The sequence below is a fragment of the Callospermophilus lateralis genome, chromosome 10, assembly GCF_048772815.1.
Source record: "Callospermophilus lateralis isolate mCalLat2 chromosome 10, mCalLat2.hap1, whole genome shotgun sequence".
Lineage (NCBI taxonomy): Eukaryota > Metazoa > Chordata > Mammalia > Rodentia > Sciuridae > Callospermophilus > Callospermophilus lateralis.
Genome location: NC_135314.1, coordinates 12,481,559 through 12,507,887, shown reverse-complemented (window position 1 = coordinate 12,507,887; position 26,329 = coordinate 12,481,559). Strand labels below are relative to the sequence as shown.

At 44.0% G+C, this 26,329-nt stretch overlaps 1 protein-coding gene across 3 annotated transcripts in view; it reads right to left on the bottom strand.

The window, feature by feature from the left end:
* Positions 1 to 26,329, bottom strand: part of Tiam1 (TIAM Rac1 associated GEF 1) — a 362,213-nt gene that overhangs the window by 16,793 nt on the left and 319,091 nt on the right. For all 3 annotated transcript variants that reach the window (XM_076867146.2, XM_076867149.2, XM_076867147.2), the window contains 7 exons: positions 23,966 to 24,069; positions 14,234 to 14,413; positions 13,424 to 13,492; positions 12,473 to 12,598; positions 9,087 to 9,195; positions 4,947 to 5,126; positions 4,748 to 4,866 (listed from right to left, as the gene is read on the bottom strand). In XM_076867146.2, the coding sequence (XP_076723261.2) occupies positions 4,748 to 4,866; positions 4,947 to 5,126; positions 9,087 to 9,195; positions 12,473 to 12,598; positions 13,424 to 13,492; positions 14,234 to 14,413; positions 23,966 to 24,069 (887 nt within the window). The remainder of the gene's footprint in view (positions 1 to 4,747; positions 4,867 to 4,946; positions 5,127 to 9,086; positions 9,196 to 12,472; positions 12,599 to 13,423; positions 13,493 to 14,233; positions 14,414 to 23,965; positions 24,070 to 26,329) is intronic.

Below are 26,329 nucleotides of genomic sequence, written 5' to 3'. Positions count from 1 at the left end.
ACAGTAGTCCCTCCTTTTCTTAGTTTCACTTTCAATAATATCAGTTCCCCATGGTGAACCAAGATCTGAAAGTATTATGTGGAAAATTCCAGTAATAAATAATTTGTAAATTTTAAATTGTGTGTTGTTCTGAGTAGTGTGATGAAATCCTATACTATTCTTCTCTTTCCTTCCTGGGACATAAATTATCCAGTGTATCCACACTGTATGCACTACCCACCTTTTAGTTACTTGGTAGCCACCTTATTTTTAAGATCAACTGTTACGATATTACAGGGATTTTGTTCAAAAAACACTTATTTTTGCTTAATAATGGCCACAAAGCACAAAAGTAGTGATAATAACAATTTGGATATGCCAAAGAAAAGCTATAAAGTGTTTTCTTTAACTATAAAGGTGAGTTCTCAAAAAAACATATATATGTAGAGAAAAAAAAAAAACAGTGTATCTGGGGGTTTGGGAGCATATCCTCCATGGGTAAGAGGGGACTACTGTGATGTACCCAGCTTTCCCACTGAAGTCATTGGTCCATTTAGAAACCTATCAAAATCCCAACCCCCTCCCCATGGTGGGGTTACAGCATCATCACAGATATACCAGCAGATAAGACTTTATAACAGTCACAGTACACAGTTCACCCTGTTTGTAAATGCCACCAATTGTCTGGAAGTCCTTTTTCTAATACGACTTCCCACTAGCCTCTCACTTCTACTCTCTGAGTTCATAAAAATCAAGCTAAAATGCCCTCTTCACTAAGGCAACATTTCAAACATTTGAACCTTGGAGTTGAACTCCTCGGGACAAATGGCTCTCATTTGTATTGCTGTTTATGATCTCACTGCATTACTTGACACAGCGGCTACCTGGAAGCCCTCCACCAGTGCAGCTTGCATTCCCTTCTCAAGCCACCAAACCTGCTACAGTGCTGACGATGTAGATGTATTCTCTCCACTGGTAGAGAATACAGATATCACTGCCTCCCCTGATGGGTATTATAATAATTACTGTAATTATTGCTGAGTCATATGAATATTGGCACATCAAAAGTTAAAAAATGTAAGCTATCATATTACTTCATTTATAGATATGAAGTAACAAGTAAAAAAAAAAAAATCACAGAGACTATATAGTCTCTGCTACCCATTCTGAATTCCCCAGCCCCCCATGGAAGAATATACATACATACATAAATCAAATTCCTGGGCACTATCTGAGCCACAGCCTTCAAAAGCAATTAAAGTCATTGTGGTAGATGTTCCAAACTCTACTTCCTCCAACAGAATCATATTACTTTAGCATCCTTGGCCATATGATTCTCTAACACCTCCCACCAGACTAGACAGAGGGGAGTGTACATGGGCATGGCCATGTGATTTGGGGCAGGCAGTGGACTTGACACAAGTTCCCACCAACCCTCGTGAGCATCAACTTTCTAGCCATGGAAAGGACCTGCCCAAGACAGCTATGGCTACTTCCACCTGGATCCTGGAAGGAAGCAGCAGCACACCTGAGCACACCTTGGCATGCACCAGGAGAAACTCAGCTGACCCAGACTCTCACGTGAGACATTTATTTGTTGCGGTGAACCACTGAAATTTTGGTTGCTTGTTACACAGGAAAAAAATGGGCTGTAGAGCCCCTGGGCACCTGGCTTTTCTCTTGACAAGTTTCTACGTGGCAACTCTAAGGACACTCAGTCAGTATCAGGGACACTGGGTCTGGCCAACAGCCTCCTCCTTGGGCATTTACTGGTCCCTTCAAAATCTTCCTCCAAAGATCCAAGAGTGGGCTCTGCTGGAAGGAAGGCCCTTGCCTTACAAGGACTGGGATGACCTGCTGAGGCTGCTTGAGGCCGTCTAAGGGAAAATGCCCTCTTGGCTTCTTCTTCCTCCTACCCAAGGATGCTCCAAGGGGTCCAGCCCAACTCCCCAGATGGTATCATAGGGGTAGAAGATTGAAGATCCAGATTCAGCATAAAATATTTCCTTGATGGCTGCTTTCTGTGAACATATTTGCCTTCAGAGATATCCCAAGGAGAGCTGGAGACAGAATTCAGGTCCCTGTGGAATGCCACCATTTCAATATAAGCCTGCAGTTACCAGCAAATATTGATGTGTCCCTACCCCTAACTGCTCTCAAACTGTTCATGAACCCATTCTATGTTTTACTGGATGCTGCTGTTAAAAGGGAACTGCAAGGATCCGAAACCACCTTTGTGAGACTCAGAACATAACCTGTGTACCTCCACAATCGCCTGCCTAAGTCTCCCTAGGTGCTCCACACACTGCTGCAAGTGGCGGAGTGGACTTGTCAATGACCTGGGCAGACCACACTAGGCCCCAGGATTATTTCTCCCAGGTTTTATTCCTATGGAGTCAAGGTCATTGGATCCTTTCCAGTTTGAAGACCATTTTCCTCAATGGAGAAAAAGGAAATAAAAGGGGGCTTTAGTTGTACCCCTCCGGTAATCAGGAGCCTTTGGGTAATCAGTTCACACTGTGGGCCTCTTGCCTGCTTGTTCACTTTATGTTGCTAAAACAGTCTTTTGTTGCTCTCTTTTGATATCTTTTCCAAGCTTTACTTTTTTTCTGGGCTTTGGACCTTCTGATACCAATATGCAATTTTTCTGCTCTTTAATACTGGCATCTAGTCAAGGTCGCTCCTTCCATCTTTGGCTCTTTCTATTTATAATCTCAGTTCCATAGGAAATGCTTTGTGTGGCACTGTGTCTCTTTGTTCTGTGCTGGACAGATTTCTTACTTGATTGTCAGAGTTTCATTTCAAAGGACCTCAGTTTCACATGAACTAAGCCATGTTCCCTTTCACCGTCTCTGACTTCTGAGTGTATTCATCTTTGTTTCCTTATATTCTTTGCAATCCACTATGCCTATCAGCTACTTCTCAGCAACGCAGTCATTTGCTGCAAAGGTCACTGAAATCCATTAATTTAGCACATAATGAAAATATAACAAAGTATACTGAAAACGTTCATTTCTGTGACGCAGTACAATGTGCTTCTGTCAGAATGAAAAACAACAAATACACACACACACACACACACACACACACCCCCCAAAAAAAAATCTTGAAATACAGGGAGAGGGAGGAATCTTATGATAAATAATGTCTGTAATATTATTCATACAAGTCAACAAAAGAAGCCAAGAAAATTGCCTACCAGGAGGAATTAAGTATATTGCTCAATCACACAAAAATTAATATGAAATTCCGTACTCAATATAAAAAAGGTATTAAAATTACTTTCAAAGTAAGTATGTGTGTATATATATATATATATATATATATATATATATATATATATTTAAATCAATATATATTAAGTCATATATATATCAAACACCTAAACATTGAAAGTGGTAAATTCTGTGTTTTCAGAATACGAGAGGTTTCTTGCCTTTTCCTACGTTTTACCCTTTTCTTTAATCAGGGTTTTTTTTTCCTTATTATAAATTTTTTTTTTAAAGTGGGAACTAATTCCAGAGTAGCCATATCCATTTTTTTCTATCTCTGATGGATTAAGTTATCTGCAGGATAGGTTGAGGACAGTCTCATGTTCTGCTCATGGAGGGAAATGGAGGGAAAAAACTGTGTTTACTTGAAAACTGAATGTCTGCAGCTCTCCCTGGGCTCTCCAATTCCAACCCGTGTGGTGCCTTCCCAACTCTTACAAGGCACAGGGAATAGACATGTAAATCTGTCCAGTCTGGTGCTGGCCTGGTTCCCCCCAGCCGTGGAAAGCAGAGCTTACTTCCATCTACAATTCACTGCAGACACAAATCCCTTCTCCAGACATATATTGGTGATCTCTGACTTTGCCAGCGAGCTTTCAGAGCACCTGCCCAGGTCGCTCACATCTGGTGAGTAAATTAAATATTTTAGTGTGTTTACTGTTTTCATTTCTTTAAGATATCACAATTTTGCCTCTTTGTCAATGCTACCTTTAAACAATCTGAAAACTTGCTCTGTTTCCCTGAGGACATAAAAATCAACTTAGATAATGACCTTCTGTGTCTCTGAAGGGAAGGTGTCTTCTCCAGTATAGTCTAAACAATCTCCTGATCACAGCAGGGGTGTTTCTCCTAGCTTTTCTTCTCCTTTTTATTTTTATTTTTTAGAAGGAAAGCAAACCTGAATTCACTGCTGCACTTGAATCTGGAACAGAGACTGCTCCATCAGAGACGATGGGTGTCATTACGTATCCTATCCCTGTGATTCATCTCCATATTATCTGCATTTTCCCCGCATGTAAGTCCCTTTCAATGACTTGGGGACAGCTTTCAGTTTTATGCTAAGCTTTTCTCAGGTGAATCTGTTCCTGTCACGGCCTCTCCTCAACAAAAAAGATTTAGAATCATTGAAAACTTGCATTCACTCGACAAACATTTGTCTAGCACTGACTACGAGCCAGATGTTATTCTGGTCTCTGAGGACAGCGCCTCGGCCTTTAATGGTACTTAAAACAGCTCAGATTTGGGTAATGAAAGTTCATTTGCACACTTAGCACAGAACAAAACCAGAGCTCCCAAAGGGGAAGAGGTAAGCAATAAGAACACGTTTCTTATATTAAGAGAGTCCAGTGGAGGAAAAACATCTCATGATGTAGCCTTGGACACGGGGCAAGAGTGCTACCAACATAAGCAACAGTGTCCGCCCTGTACTTACAGCTAACAGCTCATTGAAAGAAGAGCAGCGGACCTGAGCCCGGCTCCACAGACGGGCTCCTCACCTCTTTCTTCTCCCCAGTCTGCTCGGCAATCAGCTGGTCAAACACGGCCCCGAATTCCTCGTGGATCTTCTGCATTTCGTTGATATGACTGGCGACCTTGTTCATCGTCTTGATGGCCACTGCAAGAACACAGGTCGTGACATGAAGGGCTGCTCAGAGTGCCCCTGGAGCCCAGCGGGGAGGCCGGCAGGGCGCTCACCGTCCAGGTGGTAGTGCTCCTCGCTGTCCGCGTCCGTCAGAGCAAACAGCTCCTTGAGCAGAAGCGGGTACTTGAGGACCCTCTGGATGGGCTTGATGAGGTATGACTCGAGCGTGGACGAGTGCTGCTGCCGTGGGTTCTGGATGTCCAGGAACGCCTTGAACGCCGTGTCCGTCTTGGCTGGAAGGGTTTAAACACAGGCTGTCAGGGGGGTCGCCCAGGGGACTCCCTTCTCTGCATTCCACTCACTCGATCTCATCCCAGGACGGACTAGAGACAGGGCAACAGGAAGAGGGTGGAAGAGCTCGGCTCAGACCCCTGGACGGGCCGGGCAGTCTGACTGTTTATGAATTTATGGGGGATGCCAAAGAGTTCAAAGGATCATAGTTTGTAGATCCCAGACTCCTGGATTTTCTCCTTAAGTGTGTCCATTTGTGCTGTTTTGACTTTTGGTCCCTTACAGACCCTGGGAAGGATGCTCCTCCCAGGACCAGCCAGTTTCAGAAGATGCTTGCCTACAAGCAGCAGTCAGGGTCCCCCACCCGACCCCACCCCACGGCCACCCCTTCTACGAGGCTCTGACCCTCTGGACCACTGTTCCCTGCCCTCATCACCCCAGGGGCAGAGAGCACACAGCTGGGTATCTGTCACACACCACAGCCAGCAACACTAAACCTCCCTGCTCCTGTCCTCAGAAGCCACAGTGAAGGTTCTTGCCCACATTTTGCCCTCACTCCTCTGTCTCTTGACCACCATGGTGCTTCCCCAGGTGGCCCTGCACGGCAGGAGCAGCCCCTCTCCTGGGAACTGTGGGACAAGCTGTGACAATCATCTGAACTCTGGGCATCACCAGGCCTGGATAATAATAAGAGCTGTATTTTAAACACTCCTTCCCTGGGTTTCTAAGCTCTCCAGCACCCAGCGGCTGGTAGCAACTCCTTCACAAGGCGGGCTCCAGCCTGGGGGCGTGGAGCAGGCTGCCCTGTTCAAAGCCAGAGCAGCTCACAGCTACTGCTCCCTAGGGTGGGGTCCCGGCCTGAGGAGCTCAGGCAGCACTTTCTCACCAACCTCCCTTTCACAAAAGTCCCAGTTAGGGAGCCACTGCAGGGGGCGCCCAATAGGGAGGGAGGCATGTGCCTCTAGATGATGAGGAAACATGGCCGTGCCTTCTGGGTGAAAAATAACGTGTGGGTGGAAAAACTTCCTAAGCTTTCTCTGAGGCTCTGACACTTCGGATCACTATTCCCAGAAGAGGGACAAGATGTGCAAATGACTTAATAGTGGATGTATGGAACGTCCAGGCTGGGGAATACCTGGAGGTGCTGGGAGGGTGGTCCGCCTTGAGCGGGAGCCCAGGGGTCCAGTCCCTTCCCCCACACCCTTCCCTGAGTGTTTCTTCCACTTGTCTGCTCCCGAGTTACACCCTTTATGATGAACCGTAAACAAACACAATCAACATCTGAGCCTGCTCCTTCTTCCCACTCAGCTCCTGCATATTCATCTGGGTGAGTTCTGCCATCAGAAATTAGATACAGCACTCCAGGGATTCAATATTTTCACAATAGCACCTGGCAAATCAGAGGGACTCCGTTCTTGAATAAATGAATAATGACTTTAAAAAACTCGGTGGGCATATAATTTTGAAATAAATTCACACACACACACACACACACACACACACACACACACACAAATGCATTTCCATCCCCAATGGTGAGGAGTATGAGTTAAGACCAAAGATACTGCAAAGGTCATCCTAAAGTTGTAAAGTGACTCCTCTTGTCTTTACTCAGTTCAGAAAAACAGAAAAAATCATGGGGGAAGATCTCCCAAGACCATAGTCTTGTCATCCCTTTAAGTCCTATTAAGAGGAATCATACTCCAGAGGTTCAGCAATTTCTCTTCCTTTCAAAGAAATCCCTAAAGAAAAAGGACACTAGAGGTGAGTGACCCAGTGGCCTAGGTGCCAGGGAAGCTAGGCCAGGTGCAGAGCCGACACATGGGGAAGCTATGGCTCCCCTGGGCCATCCCAAGTCTTCAACCAGGTCTAGGAGAAGCCTAGGAAGCACCCCACACATGCACACATCCCCACTAACACCCCCCAAATCCTCAAGTCCTGAACGCGGCTGTGGGTCTCTAACCCATGACATCCACTTCACATCAGAGGAGGGCAGCGTGGTCTGCAGGAGCGCCACTCCCTCCAACCCGCTGGGAGTCCCTGGTGCACTCTGATTCTCTTAAGCGCTCTCCTCATCTTCTCTGCCAATCTGGCAAATAGAACCATGTAGGTCATGCCCACTGTTCTAGTTTAAATGACAGTATAATATTTTTCAGGTGCAAAAGATAATGTTACTGAATTAAGAAAAATCTGGGAGGGCAGAATTTAATCTAATTATGTGATTAAAAAAAACATTAACCTGCTTGAAGGAACATAATGGGTAAAGCTCTTCAAAACAGTTACTTTAACAATCTGACAACAGTTAGCAATTAATAAAAGTTTTGAAAGAAACACATACACACAGATCTACATGACCAACGGGGCCTGTGTTAAAACACAGTGACGATCAGACAGCATGACAAAATACCTGCTGGAACCCACTGCACAGTCCACCCCCGATGACAGGTGTCATTACCTGGGGCAGGCTCTTTTCCAAGTCAGAGGCCTGTGTTGTATTAACATTTCCTATAACAGGTTTTAGATTAAGTTCAGCTAGTTGTCTTTGGCAACAAATCTAAGCGCGACACGTGGAAATTATGTACATATCCAGGGACCTGATTAGCAGATGTTTACTTGGCAGCCACAGCAAACTGCTAAGTAGAATAACAGGCTGATTTCCAGAGATTCTTTGAAACTAAACCTCCTCTCAACTCTAGTGCTTACCAAGGAAATGTTTAATACATTTTGGGTGTGGGCGTGAATCTTTATTAATATTAATGGAAAATTCGTATACATTATGTATTACATTGGCTTGTGAAAACCTTTTCATTCAATAGAGGTGGCATTTTTAAGTGGGTACATAATGACTACATGTTCATAAGTACAGTGTGATATTTCCATACATGTACACAATCCATGATGATCCAGAGTTCTTAGTGTATCTATTACCTCAAATATATATCATTTATTTCAAAATTATCTCCTGTGATTCTTCTTTTTTAAATACATATATTTAGTTGTAGATGAACACAATACCTTCATTTTACTTATTTATTTTAATGTGGCACTGAGGATGGAACCCAGTGCCTCACATGTGCTAGGCGAGGGCTCTACCACTGAGCCACAGCCGCAGCCCCTCCCCTCTGGTTCTTTTGAAGCACATATTATTAACTATACAGTCAGCCTATTATGCTAGAGAATTCTAGAACTTATTCCTCCTATGTAACTTGTGTTTTTTAACCTGTGAACTAGCTTCTATTTCTCTAACTTCCTGTTCTTCCCAGGGTAGGGACATCTAGTCTTTTTTTCAAGATCAATTTTTTACCAATTGCCAACCTCCATGCACTGACTAGAGAAGCAAAACTACTTCCTAAAGACCTTCAGGATGTTTCATCTTCTCAAAACAATTTCAAGAAAAACTCCTGGGGAAGGGTGACAGCTCAGCATAGGTTGCCTGCCACAGCACCATAAAAACAAAGGAAGAAGGAAAGGAAAAATATCTTGTCACTATAAAGACTCTGCTTTGTTCTGTGCAAAAGTAACTGCAACTAGCAGTTTTCATGAAACAACCTTGGCAGTGGTGTCCAGCTGTTACCACACCCCTCGGGGCATAAACAGGCAAAAGGAAGATGAAATTCCACAAAAGGGCATACGAAGTGTGGTAGGTTGTAGCAGAAGTTAATGAAACATCGGAATAAAGTAGCGGTTTTTAAACTCCCCGTGTTTTTACGTAACTGCAAGATGACCCATTATTCCAGCCCCAAAATGGATATGTCAAACTTTCATTATCAAAAAATGGATAAAATGGTGAATTCAGGTCAGGAATGCATTTCAATTCTCAGTACCTGTATCTGGGACTTGTTGGGACTTCTACCTGGCAGATCAATGACTTAGATTTCTAGAAGCCATCAAGCAAGTCAGACAGACACATGTAACTTAGCAGCTGACACACTTGCCCTCCGCCTGGTACTTAGAGGCCTTACCTTTCACCAGGACCTTGGGGACTTTTGTGTGGCTGGCACAGAAGGCACTGTAGAGCTTGAAGCGGTCCGCGTAGTACAGAAAGGATCCCCCCAGAGAGAAGAGCACTTTCTGGATTTAACGAGAAAAAGGGCAACTGGTTCATTTTCTTCTTCATTTGGACACATTGGCAGGATACAGCAGGAGCTCACAGCTGCCCAGCCCTCCCCAAATCAGCGCCACACCCACCCACCACAGCTCTTTTTGCTCATGGTTGTCCTAACATTGACTGTGAGGAAAAGTGAGTGGGCTCACAAATGTGTGCGAGAGGTGTTGGATTCCGTCCTCTCCATTTTTACAGTGGAGATGTCCCAGGTTTTCCAGGGCTGTGTCTTTTAATGAGCTATCTAGGATGTTTCAATGTTAATGCCAAATTACACACACACACACACACACACACACACACACATATGAATGATATTTGGAAAAGGCAGAAATCTGAATTCTCTTAAGAGCTCCTGTTGGGAGACAGAAATGACAAACCAAATAGTGTTGGCAAGGATGTGGGGGAAAAGGCACACTCATACATTGCTGGTGGGACTGCAAATTGGTGCAACTTATCTGGAAAGCAGTATGGAGATTCCTTGGAAAACTTGGAATGGAACCACCATTTGATCCAGCTATCCCACTCCGCAGTCTATACTCAGCATAATATAAAATCAGCATACTATAGTAACACAGTCACATCAATGTTTATAGCAGCTCAATTCACAGTAGCTAAACTGTGGAAGCAATCTAGATGCCCTCCAAAAAAATTATGGCATTTATTTGCAGATAAATGAATGGAGTTGGAAACTATCATGCTAAGCAAAGTAAGCCAATCCCTAAAACCAAAGGCCAAATGTTCTTTCTGATAAGTGAATGCTGATCCATAATGGAGAAAGGACATGGGGAAAATGGAGTAACTGTGATTGTGCAAAGATGAGGGAGGGGTAGGGAAGGGAGATGGGGGCAGGAAAGATGGTGGAACGAGATGGAGTTACCCTAGGTACATGCATGACTGCACATATGGTGCAACACTACATTGTGTACAACCAGATAAATGAAAAGTTGTGCTACAATTGTGTACAATGAATCAAAATATATTCTGCTGTCATATATATATATATTTATTTATTTGTTCTAAATAAATAGAAATGACAAACTACAAACTAAACCAAGGGAGGAAAGGCTCACACCTCCCAAGGCAGGAAACACATTTCCCTGATCGCCACCACCCCTTCTCCAAAACCACCCTCCCCACCAGCAGGGAGCAGGCAAGAACATAAGGAATCTGGGCAAGAAGAGAGCTCCACTTTGAAATGAGGTTCATCTCTCAGCCTCAGGCATCCCTGCAGAATGGAAACCATGGTGGCCTTCCCTATGGGGACTTGAATATAATTGGGGTGGGATGCTTTTCATCATACACATTTCATATAAATAAATGAATAAATGAGTCACAGAAAAATATACTCCATGTTTCACACTGATCTCATCTTCTCAGAAAGAGGTTTTGTTCCTTTAGGATTGAAATTAAAAGTTCGGTTCCAAGCAAAGGAATCAGTGATAAACTGAGCTCCCGATGTGCACTTTATCTAATGCACAATGCAGAGAGAGTTTTGATAGTCTCTGGACAAAAAATAAAGTTTATTGTAAACCACACATGATGGGCACAGTTGGTAATCAGAGGCCTAAGTTCTTTTCCTATGTGTTCTACTTTTCCTCCTTTACTTTTGGAGCCCACGTGCTTACAGTGCCAGCGGGAGCCACCTGGCTCTGAAGATATCCCCCCAGCCAGGCCCAAGAGTTAAATAAGACAAGCCATGGAAGAAACACTCTCTGTAATGCCTCCCCTCAGCCACACTAAAGCCCTTTGTTTAACTTAATATTTACAAAGCGCTGACTACACAGTAACCACAGATACAATGTTAAGGTTTTCCTTTATCCTTCTAGTCTTAAAAATCAAACTCAGTATTACGAAACTACAGGGAAGATCAGTAGAGCAGAAGAAGGAGATTGAGTGTGAGGGAGGAGGGAGGATAGAAAGTGGGCAGAAATATGGATTAATTTACCAAAATCACACTATAAGCACATACAAATATACCATGGAGAATTTCACCTCTATATACATGTAGAGAGTACCAATCAAAAATAAATGAACAAACAAGCAAAGGAAAATGGGTAGAGGAGAGAGAATAGGGGGAGGGAGGAGGGGTGGGAAAGATGGGGGAACAGGGATTGAAATCAAATTCTATTCATGCATGATTTTGTCAAAATGAATCCAACTACTGTGTATAATAATGTATAATAATGTTCTAATTTAGAAAAACACAAAAAGCTAAGCAGTTAGCAATGCTTGAATTCTGCAGCTATTTAGATAAAATAATTTCAAATACTAAAAAAAAAAATTTGATCTCAGGGGACACAGAGTACGCAGATGGGAGCATATATATACCAGACCACATCTGTGCACCAGACCACATGTGCTCCTCTGTGGCACTTCAGAAGGCCTCTCATAGGCTGAGGTACACTGCAAGCTCCCAAGTGGAAACTTCATCAAACTGATTTGAACCTACCTTAGAAACAGGAAACAGAGCATGGTGCTGTGGGTGGGTGGAGGTGAGAGGCAGGGGAGAGAAATCACAGGACAGGAAGAGGCTTTGAGGGATCAGGACTATGTCCATGGTCCTGACTGTGTTGATGATGTCACAGGTATGTGTGTGAACTGGGTCATCAACTGTATGCTTTAATTACATGCAGTGCATTATGCCTCAATTAATCTGTTCTTTAAAAGTATATAAAGATAACACAGAAGCCAATACATGCATTAGTGGAATTTTGTAAACTGAGGCTTAGCATAAGAGGGAGACCTCTGCAATAAAGTAGGACCAGCCAGGAAAGAGGAAATGAGCTCTCAGCAACCTTACTAAGGCACTAGTCATCAATCCTCATTAAGGCTGCCAGGACACTGTGTGCTGAAGATCTACTTCCTCCCGGATAATGATACGCATTTCTATTCGGCAAAGCTTCCCAGAACAGGATAATTTAATTTGTTTACTGGGAGACCAGAGGTGCGATTTTAATTTGCTAACAGCTAATGTTTGAAAGACTTCCTCATAAACAAAACAAAAGGTTAAGGTTGGTACATCTTCCAAGTAAATGCAGCAGCTGAACAATGAACACAAGTAGATGGTATCAGTCCTCCCTCAGCCAGACTTGCAAGATAACCGGTTCCCCTCCCACTCCCTTGAGGAACACCATGAGCACCAGAGCTGACCAAAGAGACCATAAAACCCCTGCAACCAAGGCATGGGAGGCTGAACCCAAGGCAAAAAGAGGCAGCTTTGCGCTATTCAAGGGCAAGACTGACCTTAAACTGGTCGACTTTCTCAAGCTTTTCCAAATCAGGTACCAGTCTCACTCCATCTTCTAGGGTTTTAAGGAATTCTACTTGAAACTCTACCATTTCGGTTAAATTTCCAAAGAGCACGTCAAGCTGAAAAATTTTAAAAATAAAAATATAGAATTTGATCTGCAAAAGTTCATAAACTTCTTTTGTATCCTATCACAAAGTTTTTCTATGGACACTTAGCAATTAGAACAACGACCCCACAGATATTGAAGTTTTGAGATAAGACTAGATTCCTTGCAATCCACAGACAACACAGAAGGGAATAGTAATGGAGTAGGATTTATTTAAGCTAGAAGAGAAAACTCCCATCATGCAGGAGGGGGTCTGATGGAAGAAAAACCCGTCTTGGTGTGCTAGCTTAGGAGCTTATATATGGTTCTGGGTACAGCATGGAGCAAATCTATGTTAAACAGGTATTGGAGACAGCACCCAAATCATTGCTCCAAGTCTATGTAAAACAGGCACTGAAAACACTAAGGCTAACTTGCCTTTGAGTTTTAATTCTTTCTATCAACTTCCATCTGGATTTACCCCACCTTCCTATTTTCCCTCCTGTGGGATCTCGGTGTTGGCTGGAGGCACTCCCACAGGTGAGCCTCATGGCTACTTTCAGTGGAAATAGGCCTTGATAATGTTCATTAACATTTCCACTGGTTAGTCTCCAGCTGTGGTACTTGCATGTGAACAAGACTGACTATTGGTATTTTTCACTACTACCAGAGGCTACGGCGGCAGCTCCTTACCCTCCAAGTGCAAGCCAATGTTAACAGGCAATATTTGATCCAGCTATCACACCTAAGTGAATTCAAAATGCTTTGAGTACTGTGTGGGTTCCCTGTTCCTTCCTCTTTACTGGCAAGTCAATCTACAGTGAGACGCTCCATCAGGTTAACAGGATTTTCACCATACCTCATCTTGGGTGAGAAAAGTCTCCTTTTGAAGAGGTTTCAGGTATCTTTCCATAAGACAGTTTAAGTCCTAAAAGTTGAAAGGACACCTAATTAGCACATTTAAAAGTGTAAAGAACATAGAGGAGAAAACCAGATGATGTTCCAAATGCTGACATGATAGTGATTAAGGTCCACAAACTCAGGAATAAGCCAAGCTCTTCTGTCAGCCACAGTCTCTGCTGAAACTAGCATTGTACCCCGAGAGCAGGCATGAATGACATGTGAAGACACGAGCATGGCTCCAATAAAACTTGATTTGCAAAAACAGGCAGCAGGCTGCATTTGGCCAAAGGGCCATAATTTGCTGATTCCTGATTTCATTAAAGATTAAAATGCAGATAACTAAAAACAGATCACACTGCTTTCAAATGGGGAATGCAAAGGAACGTCAGAAAGTGTGAATACAAAGCAAATAGACCTGAACCCTTCTACCAGGACTCAAATAGACTATGAAGATGATGCCCTCAAATTTTTGAAAGACCCAATTCAGTTTTAGTATTAGCTGTGCAATATGTTTAGAAAGGTCAGAAGGGTCATATGCACTAACATAACCTTTCTTGGGTAATCAATTATATATATAAGTAAATTGCTGTAAGAATTGATATACTTCCTTAAAACTCAATGGGCATCTCAACATTCAGAATAAAGGCCAAATTCCAAAGGACAGTCCCAATGCTCCAGGTCCCCACAGTTGCACCTCATCCCTCCAGGGCGGCGCAGACACCCTGATTCCATTCTCTGAAGAGGAGGGGGGGGGGGCAGGACATACTTTCACGTAGGTGCGCTCCGTCTCCAAGAGCTCGCAGATCACCTTGCGCAGTTTATCCGCGTCTGACAGCTGCCTCATGGTGGCTAGCTGAGGCCCCGTGGTGTCCTGAGGAGACGGGCTGGGGTCTGAAGGGTTCATCTCATGCAAACTGCGGCAAAACGCGGCCACCTGTTCTGTGCTCTTCAGAGCAGAATGGAGAAAGCAAAGCAGATGCAGTTAGCCGTCTTAGAGAGCCTCGCCTGGAACCTGTCCCTCCTGGAGGCGTTTCTTCCTGGTTAACGAACTGTCACATATGAATTACATCTCATTTCTCAAATTGCTCCACATATACAAGAGCACATGGATCGCTGAAAACAACCATAACAACAAGGGCTAACATATATTGAGTGCAGGTCACACACTGATCTGACACACTTAATCTTCCCACCTGATGGGCAAGGGCTATTATCATTCATTCCAATTTAACAGCTGGGAAAAAGAAGGCCCAGAGAGGTTAAGTAACTCAGCTGAGATGACATAGCTAGTAAGTGGAAAAGCTGGGATTTGAACCAGTATGTCTGTTTTAGAAACCTGTATGATTTGCGGGTGATGGGGAAGGGGTGCTGGGACTATGAACTGAGACCGAGGTCGGGCATGCTAGTAAAGTGCTCAATCACTGAACTACACCGTCAACCCAAAGCCTGCGATCTTTCTTTCTTTATTTCTTTTTTAATACCTTTATTTAATTTATTTTTAGAGTGGTGCCAAAGATGGAACCCAGTGCTTCATGCATGCTAGGCAAGCATTCTACCACTGAGCTTCAACTCCAGCCCCCAAAGCCTGAGATCTTAACCATTCCATAAGAAGCTGATAAATCAGGAGACATAGAAGTTATCCACAACTCACGCAACATACAGTTCAATTAATTACCAGGCTCACTTCAAAACACAATCTGCTTACTTTACAATGTTGGAAAACAATTTCTTCCCATCTCCATTAAAAACTGGCTCTGAGGCGACTCTAGATTAAGGCAGATACCCATCCATTAAAGAAAGAAAAATATGTTTCTCTCTCTCTCTCTAGATTCTCCAAAGGCAGAAAGGTACCACCACCCCACACAGACCTCGGTGGCAGATCCTGTTCTCCAGTCCCCAACCGTAGAAGGTAATGATTCAGGTAAAGTCTGTGCAAGATTTTGTTATCAAGTTGAAGTTTAGGATTCTGAAATTCCAACCTGTCTAGTGATACAAAACAGTTCTAAGACTGGGCTGCTGCAAAACCAGTGTGGGCGGCCATTCTCCTCTTTGGAGGGCACTGGGGTAACCTGGGGAGCTCTCAGGCATCCCCCTGCCAGGTGCACACTCAGAATCATTTTAATCAGAATCTCTGCAGTGGATGAGCACCTATTGCCTCAGAAGCTATTTTGAAGCACAAAACTAGTCTATTTGTCCAAATGCACCTAGTCTATGTTGGATGGATGCCTCCTTGAGGGCAGCAGCTGCCCTCTGTACTTCTCCAGGCTGTTTCTACTGGCTAATTCAACCCTAGGTACAAAGCAGGCATTTCCTGCAAAGAAGGGTGCAGGTAAAGAATTCCTTCTCTATCACCCAGGAAGAACATGAGCTTCCTCCCCACCAAAACTGGTTCACAGAGCTGAAGGTCAAGGCTGGTGTTCTGTGTAGGGCAGGAAAGGAAAGCTAAAGCCACGTGCATTCCAAGGGCAATTTTTAAACACAGAGGAAGGCAGGTAACAGTAGGAGGCCATTCCCTCATTAGCATATGCAAACCAGAATACAGACAGAACAAAACAGGGAAAACTGCGACCTAACAAGGATGCATTAGCAGCAGTGTCCATAGAGGAGTGGAACCAGATCCAAACCCACATAACCATTATTCTCATTTGCTGATAACTGCTGCAGCTGATGTTCTGCTCCCACCAACCCTGGTCTCACAAGCCAGAAGTGTAAGTCACCTGCCAAACCACACCACTCAGTGTTCTCCACGGAATTGTGTTTGACAGTGAATATCCCCACAGGGAATCTTCCCTCAGGTGACTGGAAAAATACACCAAAATGGGCTGCACTATATACAGCATGTGAACTCTATCTTAAGATATAACACTGTTTAAAAACAACAACAACAACAAAACAAGACTATGTGTTTTCAATCAAGGCTTTTCAGTAGAAATAAACCACCCAGTTTTATTTAGTTATGATGGAATTTTACTAACTCAATGTCATTTAATATGTAGTCAAATAGGACTTTATCTTAAAAAAAGAAGAAATATATCCATGCTAACAAAAGGTTCAAGTGTTTCCCAATGATCCAATGGTGACTATAATAAGCACCACCATAAATAATAATGAGGGGAGAAAATATGCCCACAGAAATGAAAAATCCCATGGACAGTGGTGATCACAGCTGACAACCAGATGCCCTGTCCCCATCTGACCCAACTCTCCTCTGCTGCTTTGATGTGGTACCCAGCAAAGAAACTAGACACAACCCGTGTACAACTGGCACTCCTGTTCCCACAATGCTTTTCCAAATAGTCCCTCGAACTACAGCTGTCTGTCCTCCACATAATTCACTAACCTACTCCCCATGAGAAATGCAGCAACACTGTAGTCCCTCCCATTAGCAATCCTATCACTTAGACAAACCATCCCCACGAGATCTGTGTTTCCGCATTTTATATGAAGTATCTCCCTTCACCAGAGGCAAAAGTTAAAGCAAGGGCACTGCCATGGTAGAGAATTCCAAAAGATTCTTCCCTCTGTGCCTCCAATTCACATAGTCACCAGCCTGAATCCCCAAATTCCTGATAGCCTGTTGTCCTCTTGTAAAAGTTAAAGACGGATGAGGATAACTGCATTCTTCCAACTATCACCACTGGGCTATCACAGAGGGGAACTTTGACACCTTGTTGACACTCCAAAGGACCTTAACTTGCAATAATCTCATTATAATGATAAAGAATACACCAGCCAGGACAAATCCCATCACGCCCAAATTAGGGAAGAAAAGAGGAGGCGGTACCCTGATTCCTAAAAATCTCCCTTTCCATGAAAAACTCTGATGACAGCATGCTCCACACCGGCTTCACTCCCCTTCCAGAAAAAACCCAGATCCCAGGGCTGCACAGGGAGAAGGTGCTTTAGAGTGAGCGCCCCTGCTCCATCCACTGGCCACAGAGTGAAATTTCCTGCCTGCTCTCAGAACTGGCTAGTTATTTATAAACAGTCCTAGGTAGGAACAAGAATCTGTATTGGGTAACACCACCCCAGTGACTCCTTACCACTCTCGACCATATCCTGGAAAAATGACTGAAAGCATGGGTGGGGGTTTCTAGGTTTTTGTTTCTTGTCACACCATAAAAACTTTGAGATTTCCATTTTTACGAGCATGAGCAGGGCAGATGACTTGTCCCCTGGGCCAATTTCACCCCTCGGGGTTGGGGAGTCCTTAGTTTAAGCAGAGCTGAGGCTGGCGGCATGTGGGCCAGGGTTCATTGCACCCCCAAACAGCCTGGCTACTCATCTTTCTCCTGTCATATCCTCCCAAGTCCTCGATTACCTTAGGAGAGATGGCAGCCCTCCTTTATCTGCAGTGTCCCTTCCTGAGGTTTCAGGTACTCATACTCTTAACCACAGATATGTAGGTGTAGGAAAAACAGCATATAGAGGGTTTAGTACTGTCCACTGGGGATCTTGGAGTGAGTTTCCCACAAATAAGGGGAGACTGCCGCACCTTTAGCATCCAGGGGACGTCTAAGAACCCTCTAGGGTTTTCTTCCCAGTTCAGAGTCTCAGGTATCCCTTCCTCATTAGACACATGGCTCACCCTCTGAGATTTAGCTGGGTGGTCTCAAGTTGAACAGGGACAAAGCCATTTCCCCACTGGAAACTCTGCTCACTGATTCAAGGTACAAACTTTCAGGTATAGCCCAAGGAACTGAGTCCAAATGAATGTAACCTGTTTACTGTCAATTACATGTTGTTTGAATAAAGAACAAAAAGTACCATGGTATTACAATTTATAACACATATAAATATTAAGGTTTTTTTTTTTTTAAATCATTTATTTATTCTTGGTACCAGGGATTAAACCTGGTGTGCTTAACCACTGAACCACATCCCCAGCCCACTGATTGATTGATTAGGAAAAGGTCTTGCTAAGTTGCTGAGGGCCTCCCTAAGTGGCTCAGGCTGTCTTTGAAATTGTCATCCTCCTGCCTCCGCCACCTGAGCTGCTGAGATTACAGGCGTGTGCCATGGTGGCTGGCTTAAGGGGTTTTAATTACAAGATTCTTAAATTTCTGCTTGGAAAAAAATTAATTTAAAAGGATGTCATAAAGTTTGAGAACTGTGTTTTATTAAAATGCTACCCCAAAAATATCCTTGGAAGGAAGTACGGAATGCAGGGCTTCACTTTTAAATCTGCTGTCCATCCCCACTGCTGCGGCCCAACTTCTAATTTAGGTCAAAACCCATCAGGACTTTCTCATCGTAGCTCAGCCAGGATGCGGCACGAGGCGGGGCTGAGGCAGGGCTCAGCCCTGCTCCTCCACTGGGGGTTAGGTGGCGACCCCGTCACTCACACACAAGCACAGGACCTGCAAGCACCCAGAAAGGCGGTCTCGGTGGGAGCCCAGAACCGGTGGGAGCCCAGAACCGCTCTGCAAGCCAGGCCTCCTGGCTCTGGGGCAAGAACTGAGGCCTCTGGCAAGAGGAAGATGGTGAGGGTGTCTCAGTAGGAAAGCACAGGCCGCTCTCCACTGGAGGACTGTCATCGGTCACCCTGGAAACCAAAGAGCACTACAGGCGTTTGAGAGCCTAAAACTGCTCGAGGGTAGCCGAGCCGTCCATCATGAGGACCAAGATGACCCAGCCCACAGAGAGCCAGCACAATGGCAGGAGGAAATGGGCCACTTTACTGAGGCCAGCGCAAAGCTCAGTGTTTATAATATCTCTTTCCTCCTGTGGAAGATGAAAAGAAAGTACAAGGGGGGGGGGCAGACTCTTCAGGACACTGTCAACTCAAGCGACCCAGCATTCAAGCTTTCCGTTATGCAACCACCAAAGCAGTTTCTGCTTCCAGAGGAGCTGAGTTCTAAAAGTGTTCTCTGGCCGATTTAACACATCCCACAGATTTAAAAGGGGCCAGAGTGGCCTAAAATCTTACAGCCTTTATTTAAGCATTTTTTGGGGACAAACACCAGAGCGCTGATTCCATGATTTTGGAGCCCATGATACATCCAGTGGTTGTTCCTATGTTCTCTATCATCTTTTTTTTTTTTTTTTAAATCTCTTTTTGAACAAACTTCAAAGAAGAAACAACTACCAAGGATGAAGACTTATTTGTGCAAGTCAGACATACCCATTGTCAAAGTTAACTTCATTAAGTGACACAGACTGTAATACTCAACAGACTGCAGACTGATGTTAACAATAAGCTATCAAAAGGTCTAATTGGGTTTTGTTAAATTCTCCCTTGCCATGAACCACTACATTTTCTCTCTGAGGTAGAATTTACTCTAGGAACTGATCTTGAAACAGGCCAGTTAATGTTCAACTGTTAACACATTCCTTGAGCCAATCTTTCTCTATCTACCTCCTTCTCAAATCAGCAGAAGTAAAGCCCAAAACACTGAAAGCTTTATAGGAGGAGGCAAGTTGAACACCCTTCCAAGCTGCTTGCCGATCCATCACTCAGCCTTCCCAGTTTCCGGTCCTGAGGTCAGGATAGGGGAGGCTTTGTGCATCTAACACAAAATACGCTTAAAGTCTCAACAACCAAAAGAACAGGACACTTCCACTGACAACTAGTAAAATAACACCAATTTAAAAAACAGCCTTTCTGCTCTTTAATCATGAAAGAACAGATAAATGCAAACTCAACTGCATGCTAACTGCTGACCCCCACCCTCTCCAAACTGCTATAATATATCTTCTTTGTCAACAGGAGGGGCCTTAGAGCCAAAGCATAAAACACGGGAAAATGAGACATTCGGATTGGAAAACAAATCCCCGGAACAAGGCTATAAAGAATTGAAACAGCAAAGGCGCTCACCAGACGAAGTGTCCGATACACAGAGTCACCAGACTTGTCACTGTCTTCGATCCTGGGCTTGCGCTTTACTTTCCACAGAGCAGACAGCATCAGGGATAGATTCTCATGGTAATTAACTCGATCACCCCGTGTGTTTAGCAGGGAAACAGAAGTTTCTTAAAATACACAGAAAGCACCGAATGCATTACAGCGCCACGGAGAGCATCCTCTCAGGAGGCTATCCCAGACTGGTTCTGCCGTGAAAACCTGAGGACGGGACCGGGACGGCAACCCCCACGCGGCACCTGCTCCCCATCCTGCCTTCTGGGAGGCTGTCAAAGGCTGACTGGTGCCCGAGAAGTCATGCTTTGATTTCTACTGGCGAGACAACAAAGGTCCAGATAGGGACAGCCAAAACAGACGTGAGAACAAAGCACAGAAGCCTCCCCAGGACGCGAGCGCCTGGAGATGAGCTGATTGGCCAGCATCCTGCGCTGCACGAAGATATTAAACCTGCCCAGCTCAGACGTGGTCAGTAGCAGGCAGGACACTGGAAATGACTTTCCTTTACAGTGCAGGCTTCACAGTTGGTGCTAATGCCTGGTTGTGAGAGCCGACATTTCAGAGATAAGAGCAATGTGAATTTAAAAGAAAAAAGAAGTCGTTCGGAATGGGAATGTCCTGAAAACAATTCCAATACATTTCCTACTTGGAGAGCAAGGTCACAGCTGCTGGGGCCTGGAATGCATGGCCCAGGATTCCCAGGACCTGAGCTGAAGAGCACTCGGCTCCAGAAACAAGGGTTTTCCATTAGAAATGGGGACAGGACAACGAGCAGCCAGTGGCTAGCTAGGGGCGTTGGAGGCTGTCACCCACAGTCACCAGATGAAAGGCCACCAGATTGTCCTGCCTTGTGACAGCCCCACCCTCAGCCTGTGGCAGTGACATTCCAGTGCCACCACCTCTGGACAACAAGCACACAATTATCTACTTGCTCAACTCCAAAAAGTCACGTGTAGCAAAAACTGCTACTCCAGAAACTTGAGAACTAAGCAGAACTCCAACACGCTTTCTCTTTATCCTGCCCGAGGCTGTGAAAAGCAGCCCACTGACAAGATAAGCAAAAATATTAAACCACCACCAAGTAACAGCCTGATATAGTCAGCCAGGATAAAAAATGATTACGCGTTCCTAGTTATTTAATTATATCTCTGCACCCTACCAATGCAAGATACAACTGAAAAATGACTTTGCAGTCTATTCTCAGAAAAGAAAAAAATTCCATGTTATATGAGATGCCACAAAAACATTTAACTTTAAACAAGAGACTTAGGACCTCTGCTTGCTCTAATTTTAAAGCATGAAAAAGACATCCAGAAATATTAAGTGGTTCATGGCTATGTACCCAACTGACTTCAAGCACCACTAATTAATTAATCCTGTCTTTAATGAAGCCTGCATTTAATACCAGACCTTAACAATCAGGCCAGAAGTGAGTTTTGACCATTAATAATACAAGACCTGGAGCCAAACTGGGTTGCATCCTGTTTTGCCAGCACAAAGCTGTGTGTGTGACTCTTAGCAAGTCATTTAACCTCTCTGCTCTAGTATTCTCTGCAAAACAGGAAAAATAGAGTATGACTCTTAGGTATGTTGAGTGGATGAGTTAATATGGAATCAAGTTTCATGTATACAAAATGTTAAATTAGCATGACTTCTCATTTATTATTAATAATATGCAGTAGGACCTGGGCACCAAGATCTGCTGGTACAATACAAAGTTTTTTGCTTTCAAATATTCTAAATGAGACTGAAAAGGCTGTTTTAGTTAACAAAGCAGAGAGGAATGGGAAGAGATGGTTTCAAAACATCCAGCCGCCCCCCTCCCCAAAACTTGTTGCCAATAGTTTTGAGGAAATTCTCTTTTTCAGAAAGCCCATTGTGAGATTTGATAGAGAAACCTGGGAACATCCCTGTCCCTGCTTTGGACCCCCTGCTCCCAGAGGGACCATGCAGTCAGAGACACAGCAGACCAGGCTTCAAAGCCTGGAGCCTCTTCCTTCCTCTGCACTGCTAGAAGCTTCTATTACAGAAGACTCTGAGATTTCATGACTCACTATATTTAAAATGGAAAAAAATTCTCAAAATCCACAGGGGAATGAGAACACTGAGCTATTACAGTGAGGTAAAATGATCCAAGTTAAAAAGTACTCAAAAATAAATGTTTAGGAAAAAGAGGTGTTTTCCAAAGTGCAATTAGAAATTGAAAATAGCATATTTAGGGCTGGGAATATAGCTCAGTCAAACAGTGCTTGTCTAGTAAGCATAAGGCAAAAATATGTGTGTGTGTGTATGTGTGTGTGTGTGTGTGTGTGTGTGTGTGTGTTTATTTATTTATTTTAGTTCCTCTAATAAAATAATGTAATACCCTTCAAAATATATCAGTATAGAAACATCTGTCTCTCTTAAGGGCAACTAGATCCCTCCATACCACCTCCCCCAAATTGGATAAAATTAATTAAATTTAAAAATTAAATAAATTAATTGAAATTAAGAGCCACATAAATTAAAAAGTTATTTTAGCAGTTTTGTTTTCTGGCTATAAATGAAATGTGTCTATTAATCTGGTTTTTAGTTATAACCAACAACATATTGACTTTTAGTTCATAAATATTAACATTACTTTTAAATATTTAATTTTATACTGTGCCCAACTTAAAAAAAAAATCCAGAAATGACTATCGTACCACGGTGAAAGGGAAATAAATATGGGTACAAGAGATATTGAAGACAGTAAAAAAAGTCATATAAATATAGAGGGAGGAAAAAACAGGAAATGAAGGTTTTAAAAATAGCTCATATTTGAATAGCATATTTCCATGATCAATGATGTGCTTTCCCATAGCGAGAATATTTGACCCACTCAATAATCCAATTGTGGTTTAAGAAGCACCCTGATTCGGCAGATGAGAAAAAAAGGGTGTAATTTAAATGGATGTGATTTATTCAGGTTAAGTGGGTGATAAGTGTCATGCAGAAGAATGAGAAACTGGTAGAGTCATCAACATAAACACAGCAACAACATTATGTAAAAAGAAGAATTATGGAAACAACCACATACATTGCTTTATGGCGGCGGGGCGGGGGGCGGTGGTGCTTTGGGCATATTTTCTTCTGATACTTGCACTTTCTTGCAAGTATCAGAAGAAAAGCTCTTTCTCACAGAACTCAACTAAAGAATAATCTATTTAATTTTTGTTAAAAAAAAAAGTTTGTTTCTTTTTAATGTAAAGATGTGCAGCTTTAACAAGAGATAAATGCAGATCATTCAACTGGAGCTCATTACAGGAACCCAAATAGCAGGACAGCAGAACTGGCTCAGTCACACACATGGGAGATGCTGTTGCATCCTACCTAGATGAAGCTGTAGGAAGGAACCTGGATGAAGTGGCAGCATTACCCAGGAGCTCTGGCAGTAGCAGAAATTAAAGAAAAAGGCCTTCATTTCATACAAGTGATTTCTGCCCTATGTCCCTAAGGCTGTCATTTGGATTTCACATCCTGCTATTTAGCAACCTCTCGGAAGCAGAAACACTTTGTCCCGTGGAGAGGCCACTGAACCACACACAGCTGTAGAGGTGGTGTGTCAGCTGTGACTCTCCGGTGGTGCGAAACACGGACGTGCAAATGAAAACCTCTCACCTTGCTGCTGTGATCAGTCTCATCAGAGGATTCCAGGTCTGGCCCTTCAGTCTCTTCCGGAGCGGTCTCGGCACTACTGCCCTGCTCGCTGCAGAGGCCGTGCCCTGTCGGGGGAAATCAGAAGAAAACCTGGGTCAACATGTATGGCCACTGCTGACAGCCACTCCTGTGTGCCGGCCAAGGGAGCCAAGCTCCAGAGGGGGCACTGTTAGATGTCCAAGTACAAGCCATGATCCTGGCTTGGTAGATCAGTAACTGCTACTGTTATGTCATGTTACACCTGTATAATTCATACTGCATGTTTGATAATACAGAAGAGTTGCTACAGAGTGACTATTTGTGCCTCTCCCACCTCATGTTGAAGCCTCAACCTGCAATGCCACTGTGATAGTACTTGGAGGTGGGGCTTTGGGGAAGAAATGAAGCTCAGATTAGATCACGAGGCATGGAGTCCCCATGAGGGGGTTAGGGTTAGGCCTTACAGAAGAGGAAAACGGACTGGGCCTGATCCAGACCGAGGAACTCCCCGGCCTACAAAACTGTGAGGAATGAATGACTTGTTTGGCCACTCAGTCTGTGGTGTTATAAACAGCCCGAGCGAAGACAATAACATAATTTATAAGACTATGTATTTATGCTATCTTAAATTGATTTAGAATCAGTAAATTAATTGATAGGTTGATTCATTATTTGCTAAAATGATCAAATAAACCATACCAAAAAGACAGCATAACCAAAAACGACTGTCTTACATCCATTATCTGAAAGGCCCTACACTGCCTGTTTCTGCCAAGTGTGGAAAATTGTGAACTTCTTATGACACCCACTCTCTCACCATCTTCTGTGTAAAAGTGCAGGAGATTGTGTCCCTTTCCTGTTTATTGAGTCTTTACTGTAGTGTTGCTACAGTGGTTCTCTGAGCTGGGAAGAGAAGATAAGTCACTGTCCTCTGAAGGGCCTCTCAAATTTCCAGAGCCTCTGGATCCCCCGGTGACCATGTTAAATGCAGGTTATTCAAAACCTGTGGGTTGGGGCCTCATATTTCGCCTTTCTTCCCAGCTCTGGATGATACTAATCAAGACCACAGGTCCATGGGCACACCTGGAGTAGAAGGACGAACATCCGAACACCTTCTCTAGTGGAATCTGAAAACACAGTGACCCGAGGACCACTGTCTTGGCACATCAGAGGCACTGGATCAGGGACCAAAGCACTCTCACTAAAGCCAGGCAAGAGAGAAGGAACTAGAGGAGGTGGGAGTGGAGGAGCCTCCCCTGATGCTCTGGATGACAGCTTCCCTCTGTGCTGTGGTGTGGCTGTGGTCTGACCAGCCCCTCCATCCTCCCTCCATCCCCCCACCGCTTGGCAAATGCTCATGTGTTAGAAGCTTGGTCCCCAGAGGGGCAGAGATGATGCAGCAGAACCTTTTAGACATAAGGCCCATTGCAAGGTGATGAGGTCACTGGGGGCACTGCCCAAGGAAGGGATGAATGCTGGTCTTTAGGAGTGAGTGAGTTCTTGCAAGAGCAAGTTGGTATAAGAAGAGCAAGGCTGGTCCCTGGATCTCTCTGGCTTCCTGTCTCACTATACCATCTCTTCCTACACGTGCACCTGCCATTGCGAAGCCATCTGCCATGAAGTCCTCATCAGAGGCCGAAGAGATGGGGCTGCCTGATCTTGAACTTTCAGCCTCCAAAACTGTGAGCTAAATAAACCTCTTTATTAAGTACAAAGCCTGAGGCATTTTGTTATAGTAACAGAAAACAGACTAATAGGGTATGCAAAGTGGCTGCCTTACTCCAATGACACCATTAGAGCCATAGTTGTATGGCATCATTTCTGTTAAGATTCCAAGCTGGCCAGGAAAGTTAGGGAGGTAGTGGACCTCCAAGCAAACCTTCACCAAATCTTTCTCTTGTGGGCACCTCCCCCTTTCCCTGAAATGAAGCACCAGTTACAGCATGCACCTTCTGTGGTTAAGGAGGTTTCTATTTCCCTGCCTCTTGCTCTGTGCTTGGGTTTTCTGGCATGTCTTTTCACTACACTCAATCTACAACAAGGAGGTAGTGGCCAAGAAACAGGATCAGGATCAGCTAATGTGGCGGACATCACCCATGTCATGCCATCCCCTCCATCAGAAACAAAAGTGATAGAATACTTTATATAGGAGCAATGACCTGCATGCTGGGACCAGAAAGAAGATGGGCAGGTTGTTCCTCGACGTGGAAGAGCTGACAAGCTCATTTAGGGACAGTGTTAACAGAGCTCAGCTCTCTAGTGGCAGGAGCATGCTAGGCTGCTCAGGGGATGGGCCCCTTCATCTCACTGTAGTCTGCAGAAGAGTTGCTAGACTGTGCAGCCAAC